This window comes from Myotis myotis, unplaced genomic scaffold (genome assembly GCF_014108235.1).
Source record: "Myotis myotis isolate mMyoMyo1 unplaced genomic scaffold, mMyoMyo1.p scaffold_m19_p_3, whole genome shotgun sequence".
NCBI classification, from domain to species: Eukaryota; Metazoa; Chordata; class Mammalia; order Chiroptera; family Vespertilionidae; genus Myotis; species Myotis myotis.
Window position 1 is genome coordinate 172121777 of NW_023416335.1, and position 15983 is coordinate 172137759.

The 15983-nt window shown below is 42.3% G+C and overlaps 1 protein-coding gene across 1 annotated transcript in view; it reads left to right on the forward strand.

Moving 5' to 3' along the window:
* SLC2A13 (solute carrier family 2 member 13) overlaps positions 1-15983 on the forward strand; it is a 284709-nt gene that overhangs the window by 188334 nt on the left and 80392 nt on the right. The window contains exon 5 of the mRNA XM_036299793.1: positions 9641-9804. Within this exon, the coding sequence (XP_036155686.1) occupies positions 9641-9804 (164 nt within the window). The remainder of the gene's footprint in view (positions 1-9640; positions 9805-15983) is intronic.

The following is a 15983-nucleotide window of genomic DNA, read 5'->3' on the forward strand; positions in this document are numbered from 1 at the left end:
GAAAGTTCTGTTCATTCATTCATTTAAATAAGCATTTACTAAGTGTCCAAAAATATAAGCAGAAGCCTGCTTTGGCAGTTGTAAAGGTGAATCATACATAGATTGTTTCTTGGAGGAATTTATAGTGTAGTAGAGGAAAGACAGTGTATTAAAGTATGTCTAATATTAGAGGGGAAGTGAGGTATCTTGTAAGAAAGGCACAGATAAATGCTGAGGAAAAGCAGAAGGAAATAGTAATAAATTCCAGAAGCAAACATTGAAGAGGACTTAAGAAGAAAAATATTTGAGTGCTGATCAATTTTCCATGACTTCATGCAGAGATGATCAGGTAGGTTGGTAGATTTGGTGCTGGTGAGATGAGGGAGTACCCAACTGATGGCTCACACTTTCTCAGTGAATATTAGGCAAAATTTCCCCTGAGGCTGGATAGATTGAGAGTGGAAAGAAGGAGAGGCTATGAAATTATCCTTTGTGTAGAGGTTCATCTTAGAGAATTTCAAGTGAGGTCAATTTGTGTGTTTTTGCCCAGAGCCTTTTAGCTGCTAACTGTACATGCACAGTGGAAGAACCCCTGGATATAAGTGAGCAGGGTTGGTGTTTATGGCATGAATATAGCACAGGGGGAAGAGGCCCAGGAGTTTGAGAATGGTGAGAGAAAGTAATTGTCATGGTTTGGGGAAGAGTTGTCAGCATCACCTGGAATCTTGTTGGAAATGCAAATTCTTGGCCCTAGAATCAGAGACTCGGGGTGCAGCTCATCAGTCTGTGTTAATAGGCCTTCCAGGCGATTCTGTAACAAACCACTACCTAAGAAGCCCTGGTTTGGGAAATCTAAATGACTTAAGTTACGGGGAAGAGGGAGGAATAGGTGATGATGGAAAACTATAAAGAAGTAGAGTGTATTTATGGCTTAATGTCTCCATGAAAGTGAAGAATTGTGTGAGTGGAGGAATTCAACGGAGTCGTGAGGATAGGTAGCGCTGGTCAGAGAATGGGAAACTGGAAGGATTTTGGAAGTAGAGCAGTTAAGAGACTCATGTGTTGTCTGGATGGACTATGTTGATGTAACTATCACCAAGAATTATGAGACAGGGCTAGGGGTGGAGAAGAAAATTATGAGGGACTGAAATCGCCACTGGTTTCTGGAGTAACCAGAAAGTAGGCCAACAGCTCAAGAAGGAGGGTTAGAGGATGGTCTGGTGTAGCTGATTTCCTTCCTTTCCAAAGGTACATAGGATGTGAGAGAAAAACAGCCTGGACTCTAGGTCTGAGCTGTGAGAAGGCGGTGCCCTCAGGGCACACAGTGAGAGTGTGAGAAGGATGGGGCGAGAGGAAGATGGAGTCAAATTAGTGACTCTGGAAAAATAATCAGTGAAAATTCTTGGAGAAAACCAAGATGGCGGCATCGGTAAACACCGGAGTTAGCTGCCTCGAACAACCACTTCACAAATACAACTAAAAGACGGAACGGACATCGCCAAGAACCACAGGAAGACTGGCTGAGGGGAAATTCTTCAACTAGAAGGAAAGAGAACAGCATACGAGACTCAGAGGAGGCGCAGTACGGAAAATACAAAGGTGCGGAGGTACGCGCAGAGCGGGCTGGTAGCTGAGGGCGCGGTTGTCGTTTTCAATCAGGAGGGAGTCTCAGATTCTGAGCTCCAGTTCTGGGCGAGTCTCTAGGGACCCAGACTCAAACGAGAGAAGCGGGACTATCTGGCATCGGTCAGAACGTGAGGGCAGCTTTCTCTCCGAGGTTTGCAGCGGTTGCTGGGACTCTGAGAGGCAGAGCCTCTGGGGACGGGACTGAGAGCAGCCATAACTGCTCCCTCCACCCGCCCTGTTGATCCCGTTCGACCCGCCCCGCCCAAGCCCTGCGCAGAGCCATTTGCCAGATAGCCTCAGGCAAAGGCTAGATTAGCACCTCCCTAGAGGACAGAAGTTTTCCCACTGCAGACACAGCTGATTCTCACAGCCAGTTGGCCTGGAGGTCAAATCCCCCTAGTATTAACTACAACAATCAAGGCTTAACTACAAGACTGCGCACAAAGACCACTAGGGGGTGCACCAAGAAAGCATAAAAAATGCGGAGACAAAGAAACAGGACAAAACTGTCAATGGAGGATATTGAGTTCAGAACCACACTTTTAAGGTCTCTCAAGAACTGTCTAGAAGCCGCCGATAAAGTTATTGAGATCCTCAAGAAATCTAATGAGACCCTCGATGTTGTGATAAAGAACCAACTAGAAATTAAGCATACACAGACTGAAATAACGAATATTATACAGACTCCCAACAGCAGACCAGAGGAGCGCAAGAATCAAGGCAAAGATTTGAAATGCGAAGAAGCAAAAAACACCCAACCGGAAAAGCAAAATGAAAAAAGAATCTGAAAATACGAGGATAGTGTAAGGAGCCTCTTGGACAGCTTCAAGCGTACCAACATCAGAATTATAGGGGTGCCAGAAGATGAGAGAGACCAAGATATTGAAAACCTATTTGAAGAAATAATGACAGAAAACTTCCCCTACCGGGTGAAAGAAATAGACTTACAAGTCCAGGATGCACAGAGAACCCCAAACAAAAGGAATCCAAAGAGGACCACACCAAGACACATCATAATTAAAATGCCAAGAGCAAAAGACAAAGAGAGAATCTTAAAAGCAGCAAGAGAAAGAAACTCTGTTACCTACAAGGGAATACCCATATGACTGTCAGCTGATTTCTCAACAGAAACTTTACAGGCCAGAAGAGAGTGGCAAGAAATATTCAAAGTGATGAATGCCAAGAACCTACAACCAAGATTACTTTATCCAGCAAAGCTATCATTCAGAATTGAAGGTCAGACAAAGAGCTTCACAGATAAGAAAAAGCTAAAGGAGTTCATCACCACCAAACCAGTATTATATGAAATGCTGAAAGGTATCCTTTAAGAAGAGGAAGAAGAAGAAAAAGGTAAAGATACAAATTATGAACAACAAATATGCATCTATCAACAAGTGAATCTAAGAATCAAGTGAATAAATAATCTGATGAACAGAATGAACTGGTGATTATAATAGAATAAGGGACATAGAAAGGGAATGGACTCACTATTCTTGGTGGGGAAAGGGGTGTGGGAGATGCAGGAAGAGACTGGACAAAAATTGTGCACCTAGGGATGAGGACGGGGGGGTGGTAAGGGCTGAGGGTGGGCTGGGAACTGGATGGAGGGGAGTTATAGGGGGAAAAAAGAGGAACAAATATAATAATCTGAACAATAAAGATTTACTAAAAAAAAAAAAAAAATTAGTGACTCTGCAGGTTAGTGTGGAAATAAATGACTGAAAGTCCTGGACTCCTGCTTGTCACAGCAATAAGCAGGATGTGAGACACGATGAAGCCTGGTGAAAGCCCTCTTAGCTGACACGATTAGGATTGGCACTTTAGTTAACTCAAAAAGAAAGTTATGAGGAAATACTGCATTATATACTTTCACCATTTTAATTTTAGTTGTATTATAATTCACCATATCCACTACTTGAACTTAGATTTTTTTTTTACATAAACCTACTTCAGTATTGTCATCTATGAATTCCAGGTTTAGTTTCTTTCAAATAGAACAAGAACTGAAAGATACTTGAGAAGAAACCCAAGGGCAGAATCTTCAGACTTTTACATTTTATCCCCATTTTTATTGTGTTATTCACATACTTTTTAGAAACAATTTACTTTTATTTATTCTTTTCAAAGCATGCAGTTTTAATTTTAATACAACTGTCTTTTAGCATCATATGTATTATTGATCTATGTGTTATCTGATTAAATTACATAATTACAATGATAGGCATAAGCAGGTTTGGCAACAAACACACCTGATTTAATATGCATGCAATTCAGCAAATGAGAAATGTGAGCCCGCATGAAGTCACAAATGTCCAATATCCTGTGGGGGTATATTTTATAGAAAAAAATTAGTAAGTGAACCTGGCAATTGATGAGTTGGAGGTCTTATTGGAGAGCTTCTGTCATTGTTCTTAGGATGCATATGACAGGGTAAACTGTGTGAGGCGTGATTTCTCCTGAGTTTTCCAGAGGTGTGAAGCCAGAATGAGAGGACTGGTCTCTGAGATGGAGAAAGATCACATTGGGACACTTAGGAAAATTATCTTATATATTAAATGTGATGAATAATGAACTCTCTGAGGATTACTATGATTTTTGGGTCACTACTTGGTATAAGAATGGTATGATACAGTTGGCTGGTGTGTTAGCCCAAACACATATGACATACATGAAATCCTACTTCCTGCTTTTGTAATTTTTATTTTTGGCTACAGCTTACATCTAATACACAAAGAGGTTTTCTCAATGTACAAAATGCATAAAAAAGATAGGAAATTTTTAATCATTTTTTAAACCATTTTTAAGACCTTTGTATTTGTGTGAAATATTTTTCTCTTAAAATTGTTGATGTAGTTTCCATAGTTTTCCATGTTGTTGACTGTATAAACAACCATCCCAATAGGGAAATCTAACTTTCTTAGTTAAAAGAACATCTTTTATTAGAATGACTTTTTAAATCTGTAGTCAGTGTACTTTGCGTATGGCACAAATAAATGTGTTTATAAATTAGAAGCTTAAAGAGCCGAACAACATAACTTAGAATCTTTCAGGGCTTATAATAAGCTAAGCCCTGGAACTTCGGTCTTCTCATTTAATTTGGTCTTTATCCCAAGTATGGACATGACCCAAAAGATAATCAATGCAAGATTCATGGAGGAGTTTCTATTTGGAAGCTCTCTGCAGCACTGCTAGAATGTATTACCTTTGTGCCACATGAATTAAAATAATGATGACAAAATCTTAGTTGTTAATTCATCTTAGAGTGGCTGCTGGTGTCAGGACGAATATATTACATATCTCTTTCATTCATGAAATTAAAGTTTTCAGACTTTCATGTCAGAAAAAGTTTGTCTTTATCTTGAACTCATAAGTTTTGTTTTGTCAGACAGATAAAATGATCATTTATTATTTTGCCTTGGCTGCCAGCAATTTCAGAGCTAGCTTGTAGTGCTTATGCAGCTAAAGTTTTCATATAATTATCTTCATCTTCATACTCTCTTTCTCATAACGTTGTTTAATTTTTGTTTTATTGCTTCTATAATGTGTTTTTTCTTAAAATTATAAATATCCTTAATTCCTTTTTGAAAGTTGGTGGTAGATAAATTCAATTAATTCAACAAACAATTATTGAGTACCTAATTCTTGCTGTAAAAGTAACTCTGTTACACTGGTAATAGTGAAAAGGGCAAGCTGTAGTTTCAGGAAGATGGGGGAAAGAACCTGTTTTCAGAAATTCAGAGGAAATGCATTGGATCGTAAAATGTGTATTTTGCCAGGCACTTAAAGTGCCCATGTTTATTCTCTTATTGCTAGTTAAAAGTCACCATTAGGATAGATTGCCATTATCAATGCCTCTATGTTTTCTAGAGCCATTTTTTTCCTACTCAGATTTAAAGTTCAGGACTGAAAGCTGGGTCTCACATAATCTCTGAGAGCAATGCACATCAAGCCCGGCCTTTTCTGCTCTTAGACGTCTACAGAGACGAATGAAGCCGGCCTTTTTGGGCGCACACTGCCCTAGGCCTTTCAACTTCACTCTGGGGAAGAGATGGCATGTGTGAGATGACCAGGGAAATCTTTGAAGAAGATGATAGTTTTTTCTGATAGGTATTATAAAATGATGTTAAAAAGAGAAGGCATCCCTACTTTGAGTCTAAAAAGGAAAGAAAGCCTTTTTTTGTTGTTCACGTTGATCTTTTATGAAGATGATTCTCTTATGCTTTGTGCAACTTTTGAATGTGTACCCAGCCCTTTGAAAACACAAACTACTACATAAAGGCGGAGAAGATTATAAATATGGTGGTAGCCGGTGGATGGTTGGCCGATAGCATCATTTATAACAACATGGGAATTCATACTTTTTGAAATATAAATTAAATGTATCTTTTCACTAATCCATCACCTAACTTTTAAAAACTAGATTCGTCAATTATTCTGACCTAGATATCTCATTCCCTGCCCATATGAAAGAGAATCTAAGTATTGCCTGAATTTTTCTGAAACTGATTGCCCTTTAAGTCAGGGGTGGGGAACGTCTGGCCCAGGGGCCGTACAAAGACTGCAAAATCATTTGGTCTGGCCCTGCCAAGGCATTAGGGGTGAGTTAATTAAATGTTTGATCAAATATAGCAGGCTAATTTTTAAGTTGATAATTTTGTGTGGCTTGTACATGATGTTATAAATACCCATATGCCCCTTGGCAGAAAAAATGTTGCCCATGCTTGCTTTAAGTGAACATCCTTGTCTTCATTCCTCGCCTTCTCATTCTGGCTATTGGCCTTTTACAGTGGTTCTCAACCTTCTGGCCCTTTAAAACAGTTCCTCATGTTGTGACCCCCAACCATAAAATTATTTTCGTTGCTACTTCATAACTGTAATTTTGCTACTGTTATGAATCGTAATGTAAGTATCTGCTATGCAGGATGGTCTTAGGCGACCCCTGTGAAAGGGTCGTTCAACCCCCAAAGGGGTCACGACCCACAGGTTGAGAACCGCTGGTTTATGAAGACCTTTACGAGATAGGCAGAATAGGTCTCCCACCCCAGAATGTACACATCATAATCTCCACAGCCTGTGAATATGTTACATTACATGGCAAAAGGAAATGAAGGCTGCAGATCTTATTAAATCTGCTGATCAGTTTACCTTGAATAAGGAGATCTTGCTGGTAATCTGGGTTAACCCAATGTGATCTTCAAGTGCAGAGGAGAGCAGTAGAGTGAAGTGACATGAGGGGAGCTTGACCTACCTTTGCTAGCTTTGAAAATTGAGGAAGGGGTCCCCCCAAGCCAGGCTATGCGGGAGACTTCCAATACCCGGAAAAGGCAAGGCAACCTCTACCCCGGAGTCTCCAGAAAGGAAGACGCTGCTGACACCTTTGATGTCACTTTTGACATAAAAACAAAACAAAACACACACACACAAAAAAACCGTGTCAGATTTCTGACCTATAGAACTGTTAGATAATAAATTTGTGTTGATTAAAAGCTAAAATTTTAAGCCACTAAACTTGTGGTAATTTGTTATGGCTGCAATAAAAAGCTAACACCTTTACCGATGTTCAAGAGAAAGAGATGAAGATGAACCTCAAGGCACTCCATCTAGGGAAAGATTTAGTGTGGGTGGACATTGCAATTCTTGCTGTCAAGGAGATAGAAGGCCATTGAATTTCCCATTAGTACAGAAAATCTACAGGTGCCAGTGTACTGACCTGAAAGAAAATGCTTCAAAACAAGGTATCTTTGCTTCGGTCTGCTTGCAGTCCGCCTGTGTGGCTATCATTAGAGTGATCTCTTGATAGACAGATTTTTTTTGTTTTTTAATTTAATTTTATTGTTTAAAGTATTACAAATAGTAGTACATATGTCTCCTTTTTTCCCCCCCCATTGACTTCCCCTCGGCCTCCCCTATCCCCCGGCACATGCCCTCCCACTCCCCCCAGTGTCTTGCGTCCATTGGTTGTGCTTATATGCATGCTGATAGGACAGCTTTAACTGCATTCTCTTTAAAGTATATTTCATGATTTCCAGGGACTACAGATAAAAGCCCAGACATGTAGCATGGCTGGCAGTCAAGGCCTCCAAAACAGAAGTGCCTGCTACTGCCTCATGTCACACTCCTCCCTTTTCTCTGCACCTATGGTCAGCCAAGGTAGCGTCCTCACGTTCTGTGAGCCTAGCATATAGTATTTTTCACTTTTCTCCTTCATACACGTCATTTCCTTCACCACCAGTGAGTGTCCTGCCAGATCATCATACCTGCAGCAAACCCCTACGAATTCTTCCAAGATTCAACTCAAGCATTACTTCCCTGAAAAATCAAGGAACCTTTCATATCAAGTAAAATAGTTTGCTCTGTCCTTTATGCCATATTGTGAGTTGAATACCTTGTGATATTAAATTTATTTCCATTTCATTTTCTTATACCAAATTGCAAACTTCTTGAGGGTGATAACAGGGTCTCATAACATCTCTGTGGGATTTAGTATCTCACACAACTTATACAGCGGGTACTCAATAAATATAAAATGAGTGGATGATTAGGTCACCTAACCTGGCTATCTAGGAAACATTTTACATTTTAAATAAAATTCTGACACTTGCCAACTTACTTTGCTTGATACAACTCCTCTTTCTATTCCTTAATTTAACACTTGCATATTTGTGATTTTATTGTAGAAAATGAAAACATTGAAATCTGTTTTGTGTATGGCTCTTTTTGGAAGAATTATTTTGTGTAGTGTATTTGCTTTTATCCTTAACACATTGAGAATACTGTAATTTAATGGAACAGGACGGTATATGCCGGGAGCCGGTCCATGCTTGCTGTTTCAAGGGACCTGGCATATATGGCATACTGTTCTTAATATGTTTGCTCACCTTCTTGGCACTATGTGTTTTAACCAAGGTCTCCTCTCTGAGAAAGGTTGTTTCCCCAGGTAGGGATTTTCCCCTGAAGTTAGGGAGGGAATAAAACCTCTTAACTAAGTGCCAGGCGGGTAATTAATCACTTTAACTATGAACAATCATGCTTAAGCTACATAATCTTTACTCCCTGGAATGGAGATAAGAAACGCCCTAACCTTTGGAATAGAGATTGATAGGATTGGAATCAACTGGTATAAATACAGATGTAACAAGTCAGAACTTAGAAGACAGAACCTACACACAGAACTTAGAAGACAGAACCTACACAGACAGAAGAACTTCGCTGGAGAGAACATGACAAAAGATCCTGGACTGAACCTGACTACAGAAATTGGCAAGAGAACCTGACTAGAACCTGGTGACTGAACCTGGCTGGAGAACCTAGCGAGGGAACATGGCTACAGAACCTGGCTGGAGAACCTGGAGAACCTAGCAAGAGAACATGGCTACAGAACCTGGCTGGAGAACCTAGCGAGGGAACATGGCTACAGAAACTGGCTGGAGAACCTGGAGAACCTAGCAAGAGAACATGGACACAGATCCTGGCTGGAGATCCTAAGCAGAACTTCGCTGGAGATCCAGACCAGAACTTGGCTGGAGATCCTGGCTAGAGATCCTGGCTAGGCTGCTGATCAACTGAACACTGTCTCCGTGTCCTTCCTTCCTTCGCCGACTCCGTCTACGCCTTTGGGAACCCCTGGACCTGCTGGGGCAGGACCCCGGCAGGTATAAAACAAATTTTTATATGCAGCAAGTCTCTTCTTTTAAAATCATAATTGCACAGTGTATGATGACTCCTCATTCATTCAATGGACTTGGGAGCTTATCCTTGATAGTTTCAGTGAAACTACCAGCTGCCCCTGTCCCTTGTTGTGGGCTACAGTCCACTTTGGAAGCCTTCAGCCCTCTATCTCTTGCTTGAGTGTTCTTCTTATGCATAGTTCAAAGTAAATTTATCTGAACACAGTCTAAGCAGCTTGCATGTTTACTTCATGCTATCACTGTGGCTAGTCATGGTTTGTTGGAGGTCAGCTGAGTATTTTTCTACATGAATAACTCTGTTTCCCTGAATAACCATCAGCAACAACTGTTTTGTGCTTGCCTTGCAGGTACTACAGTGCAACCATCCTGCAGATGTCTGGCGTTGAAGACGACAGACTCGCAATATGGCTGGCTTCAGTTACAGCCTTCACAAATTTCATTTTCACACTCGTGGGAGTCTGGCTTGTTGAGAAAGTGGGCCGCAGAAAGCTTACCTTCGGAAGTTTAGCAGGTAGGTGCCTGGATGAGGATTCAGGTATTACATTTCCTCTAATGACAACAAGTTAACCTTCCGAAGTACAATACCAATAGCATTTTGGATACTTTTTCTAGCTAAACAATAGAGTTCTTCTAGACAAGAAGTTTTTTGTTTTGTTTTTTAAAAAAAGAGAACTTAATGAATTTTATGATATATAACTAGAAACTAGAATGTGCATAATAACCAGAACTGTAAGAACAATTTAAATCTACTGCGGGGACCATTTTGCTGTTATTTTGAGTTCTGCTCAGCAGGTACAAAAGTGACAAAAATAATCGCGTTTTGCTCTTCCTTGGTTGAAAAACTTGGTATTCATGAACTCACTTTTTAACAAAGGTGTTTTTTTTTCTAAATTTTGGAATAATATGAAGGTACATTTGGAGCATGTCACTTCTAAGCTCTTTCAACAGTAAATTCTGGTTTGTGAAGTTTGTTTTCTATGATAGCTAAGTAGGACAAAACCTTTCTCACTTTCAAGTATCCTTTGATTTTATTTTATTTATTATTTCTCTGTAATGCGAGGTCTGTTTGAGCTGACAGATGGGACCCATTTTTGCCATGGTCTTCACATGGTTGCATAATATAATCTTTTCCATGTATACATGTGTATTCCTGCTTCTCTATTAGCTATCATCAACTGGTTCCTTTATACATTTACCCAGAGTAAGAGTACATTTTCTCATTCAAATGTAAAGTTTCCAGGCCAGCATTAATTAAATTTTGTTGTAACCAAATACGTATACCTCAAGCATTAACCTAATGGAACTGCTTCAGGCCTTGTTCCAGATTTGATGAGAAAATACATTCCTAGTTTCATAGTTGGAACACATACTCTTTCCTACCCTCACCCCAGAAAAGGGTGTGGAGTGCATTCACCCTCTGTGCTTGTCTAAGAGTCCAATAACGTAGGTTGAACTATAGTATCAGCTGAGGGGAAGGAGTGGGAAAGACTGACTGAGAGACAAAGGAATCTCAACAGCCATGGTACATAGGGAACGGAGGGGAAGTGAGGAAAGGTGAGGGACAAGTGAAGGTTTAAAAAACCATCTCTCTATATATAAAAGCCTAAACGAACAGAACAACTGAACAACCAGAATGACCGGTCGACCAGTCACTATGACGTGCACTGACCACCAATGGGCAGACACTCAATGCAGGAGCTTCCCCTGGTGGTCATTGTGCTGCCACAGCCAACCTCCCGTGGCCAGCCTCCTAGATAGGCCTCGATTGCTGGCCAGGCCGACGGACCCCACCCGTGCATGAATTCATGCACAGGGCCTCTAGTACATTTATAAACCTGTTGAAGAAGCCAAAAGTGTTTGCCTAGAAAAAAGGTGTAAAGGGGGAGCTAATAATCTTATTCTAGCAGATGGTCTAGGGAACATAGATTTGTACTTAATATAAGAAAAACTAGAGGCCCGGTGCACAAAAATTTGTGCACTCGGGGGGGAAGAGGGGTCCCCTCATCCTGGCCTGTGCCCTCTCGAAGTCTGGGACCCCTCGGGAGATAACACACTGCTGGCTTAGGCCTGCTCCCGGGTGGCAGAGGGCAGGCCCAATCCCTAGGTGCAGCCCCTGGACGGGCTCAGAGCAGGGCCGATTGGGGAGTTGTGGCGCCGCCCCCTGTCATTCACAGAGCAGGGCGGATTGGGAGGTTGCAGTGCCACCCTCAGTCACGCTCAGGGTAGGGCCGATTGGGGGGTTGGGGCACCGCCCCCTGTCACACTCAAGGCAGGGTCGATGGGGAGGTTGCAGCGCCACCCCTTGTCACTCACAGAGCAGGGCCGATCAGGGGGTTGGGGCACTGCCCCCTGTCACACACAGAGTAGGGCGGATCAGGGGGTTGGGGTGCCGCCACTATCACACTTAGGGCAGGGCCGATGGGGAGGTTATGGCTCTACCCTGTCACACACAGAGCAGGGCCTGTGGGGGTGGGGGGTGTTGGGGCGCCAAACCCTGTCACACAGAGCAGGGCCAATCAGGGGTTGGGGTGCCGCACCCTGTCACACACAGAGCCGCAGGGCGATCAGGGGGTTGGGGAGCTCCCCCGTATCAGGCACAGAGCAGGGCTGATCAGGAGGTTGGGGCGCCTTCCCCTGTCACGAACAGAGCAGGGTGGATAGGGAGGTTGTGGTCCCGCCCCCTGTCACACACAGAGCCGCAGGGTGATCAGGGGGTTTGAGCGCTGCCCCCTGTCACGCTGATCCCGGTGCCAGGAGGCCTCTCGGCTCTGCTGATCCTGGTGCTGGGAGGTCTCGTGGCTCTGCTGATCCTGGTGCTGGGAGGCATATTACCCTTTTACTATATAGGATAGAGGCCTGGTGCATGGGTGGGGTTGACTGGTTTGCCCTGAAGGGTGTCCTGGACCAGGGTGGGGGTCCCCACTGGGGTGCCTGGCCAGCCTGGGTGAGGGGATGTTGGCTGTTTGCAGCTGGTCACACATCCTTCAGGGTGGGGGTCCCCTCTGGGGTGCCTGGCCAGCCTGGATGAGGGGATGATGGCTATTTGCAGCTGGTCACACACCCTTCAGGGTGGGGGTCCCCACTGGGGTGCCTGGCCAGTCTGGGTGAGGGGCTGAGGGCTGTTTTCAGGCTCGCGGGTGACTGAAGCTCCCAACTGCTCCTTTTTTTCTTTTTTCTTTTTTATTCTGGGCCAGCTTTAGCTCTGGCTCCAGCTCTGAGGCCTCTGCTGGGTTCTATAATCGAAACAATGTATAACTCCAGCTCTGGGATCCCGGCTTGCTGAAAGCAGGTTTCTGGGGTTTTGTTTAGCTTCTATATTTATTACAATGTTTCAAACTGCAGGCTCAGAGGCCGGCAAGGCAGGTGGGGAACGTTGGTTTCCTTCATCACTGAAGCAAGCAAGCCTCATGTTAGTTTCAAGCTGCCTGGCTGCCGGCCGCCATCTTGGCTGACAGTTAATTTGCATATCTCCCTGATTAGCCAATGGGAAGGGTAGTGGTCGTACGCCAATTACCATGTTTCTCTTTTATTAAATAGGCTATTTCTAATATTCAGAGCGATCCAACAATGAATTTGGCTGCTTCCTTAGGATGGTAAACTGAAAAAAAAAGAAAGAAAGAAAAAGGATTGTACCATCAGCTAGTGATGTGCTAAAAATACATTTCTATGTTTGGTTGGAAATTGGATTTGCTAACCCCTGAGGGTCAGATCAACTCTAAGAAGAGATAACAACCACTTTAAAAGTTTTTAAATGGATACCCTTCCTTTGGACCGGGCCTCCATACATTGCTCCCTTAAGAGGTCTGTTTTTATATAGAATTTCAGGTTTTCTTAAACTTGGGAATTGGCTTTTGATATCTGAGGAAACTGCTGATTTCAGGATCCGTAGAAAACACTCTTTTGTAGCAGCCTGTGTCCCTTCACTTGTATTCCAGTGAGAGACTTTCTCATCAGTTCTGCAGTAGGTTGAGGTGCTGTGGAGCCAGACTGTTAAGATTTGAATGGGGTGACTTTGAGCAGGTTTCCATCTCCTCATTTGTAAACAGGATTAACCGCAGTCCCTGCTTCACAGGATTGTAATGAGGAGTGAACACACCTGTACACGCGTAGCATGGAAAGCACTCCTGACAGAGGAAAATGCCCCGAGCAGCTTGGCTCTCACAGCATCTATCACTGCCCACCAGGGAGTCTCCGTTGTTGTGACTATAATGTGAAATCAGTTTGCAGAGTCAGAGTGCAGGGGCTTCCCTGACCTCCTCCAGCTGGTGTCACCTTTCACCGCTCAGTGTGGGTCCTCTGCCCCGAGGAAGTTCACACTATTCAGAAGGAGCATAAGACAGTTATTTGGCCCTGGCCTGTGTGGCTCAGTGGATATAGAGCATCGGCCCACGGACTGAAGAGTCCCAGTTTGATTCCAGTCAAGGGCACGTCCCTCGGTTGCAGACTGGACGAGATGCCTGCAGGAAGCAACCAGTTGATGTGTCTCTCTCTCATCCATGTTTCTCTTTGTCTCTCCCCCTCCCTTCCACTCTCTCTAAAAATCAGTGGGAAAATATCCTTGGTGAGAATCAACCCTCCCCCAAAAGACAGTTATTTGGTGGGGAGACCAAGAGATTTCTCATGAGCAACCTGAAGGCACCTTTCTTTCTTGCCATGTTCTCTTTTCAACCAACATCACCAATATCCCAGCTCCATCTATGACCAAGCCAAACAGTGATGCCTCCTGCTTGAGACCGCTCTTCCATGACGTGGGCACCTGATTAATTTCCTTGTGCTGTGGCCAATCAAAGTGATGATGTAGCCACGGAGAGGTCAATGGGGGGAAAAGGAGACATATGTAATACTTTAAACAATAAAATAATTTAATTAAAAAAAATAAAAAATAAAGTAATGATGTAGAAATTGCAGTGGTTTAGGAGGTAAAGGGCCTGGGTTTTTGTCACAGGTCTCCTCTTTACCTGCACATATAAATGAAAATAGTGCTATTTTTGCAGTTCTGGTTTTTAACTGTGATTAAACAGGCCCCACTAGAACATAATGAGCAATGGCACTTTACACTCTTCAGAAGAAAAGTCAGTGCTAAACAGCCGCTAGTGTACAATCATCTCGGTATCTGCCAGGGATTGGTCCAGGACCCCCTCAGATGCTGAAATCCTTAGATGCTAAGTCCCTACGTTAAATGGTGTATGTAGTATTTGGGTCTGACCTACGCACATCCTCCCGTATGCTTTTACCATAAATCATCTCTATATTATCTATAATACTTGGTACAGTGTAAACACTACACAAGCCATTGTTATACCGTATTGTTCAGGGAATAATGACAAGAAAAAAGTCTGTACACATGTTCAGTTGTGCCTAACTACATAGTACACATCAGCCAGAATGTAACTTTTTTTCTTCAAATATTTTCAATCCTTGTTTGCTTGAATCCATGGATTTCGAATGCATGGATACAGAGGGTCGACTGTTACATTACTACACCGAGGCCCACAAAATAGATGTTTATTTCACTTTCTGATGGCAATTGATTCTGGAGTTGTTATTTTTATTTCAATGCATTTGTTTTATTCATTTGTCTGTAGGTATATTTTTTATATTCTAATAGAGCTAAGTACTAGAACACTGTTCTACTTTAAATTTCTTAAATTAGCTTAGAATTTGTAAACCTTTGATTCACTTTTGCTCCTTATTTTGTGTTTTTATAACTTTTTATTGTATTGTGTTAAAAATAGTAGGACAGCTCATATCAAAATAATTTTTGAATAGGTATTCGCTCTTTAAAAATAACTTCAAATAAACTATTTAGTAAAGAAACCCTTTATACAAAGAAATATAAAACATACAGTCCACGTCCATGCATAATTTTAAATGCAGGACATTTGTGGTGTTCTGACTTTCACTATTTTCAAGGCTTGCTCAGAGAACTGGCCTTTCTTGTAAGTATTACAAACTTAATGACCACCTCTTGATTCTTTTAGTAGAAGGTTTGTATCTGTGTAACTTGATTGCTTATAAATAGGAAAGCCAGAAGCACTGTGCTATTTCCCCCCAGATATTTTGGTAGTGGAATATTTCTGAAAGTGTCACTCACAGGCGGCCTCCACCAGAATTATCGCGGGTACTGCTTTTGAAAGGGGGATTCTTGTGCCCTGGCCCAGATCTGCGAAATTAGAATCTCTGAAGGTGGGTCTGCAGCATGTGCACTTGAACAGGCTTGCCAAGTGATACTTGTGTACACAAAGTGTGCTGTATCAGAGTGGTGGGAAGGGACTTAATTGTTTAAGTGTTACTAATCTAAGCCCTGTACCAGGTAGTTACTGTTACTTGTTACCTCAGGTATTTTTGAGAATGCTATTTATCCAGCACACTTCACTTCCCATGGGAGCATGGTTAGGTAGATAGAGGGATCAGGAAGGTTTTGATCATAACTTGCTGTGCAATGAGCTATACTACGATATAAGTATTTTTCTTTAAAACTTAATAGTTGATATCAGGAAACCTATTTCATTACGTAGATCACTAAAAACCTGGTCATTCCTTTCCTGGATCAGAAGTTCATAAAACTTTTTTTTTCATCCTCCCTGGCTGACTTTCTGCCCTTAAGCGACCTAACAGTGGATCAGTCTTATTCTAACTCTAATTCTCTACATCTAAATCAATCATCATATCTAGAGAGTATTTTTTTTT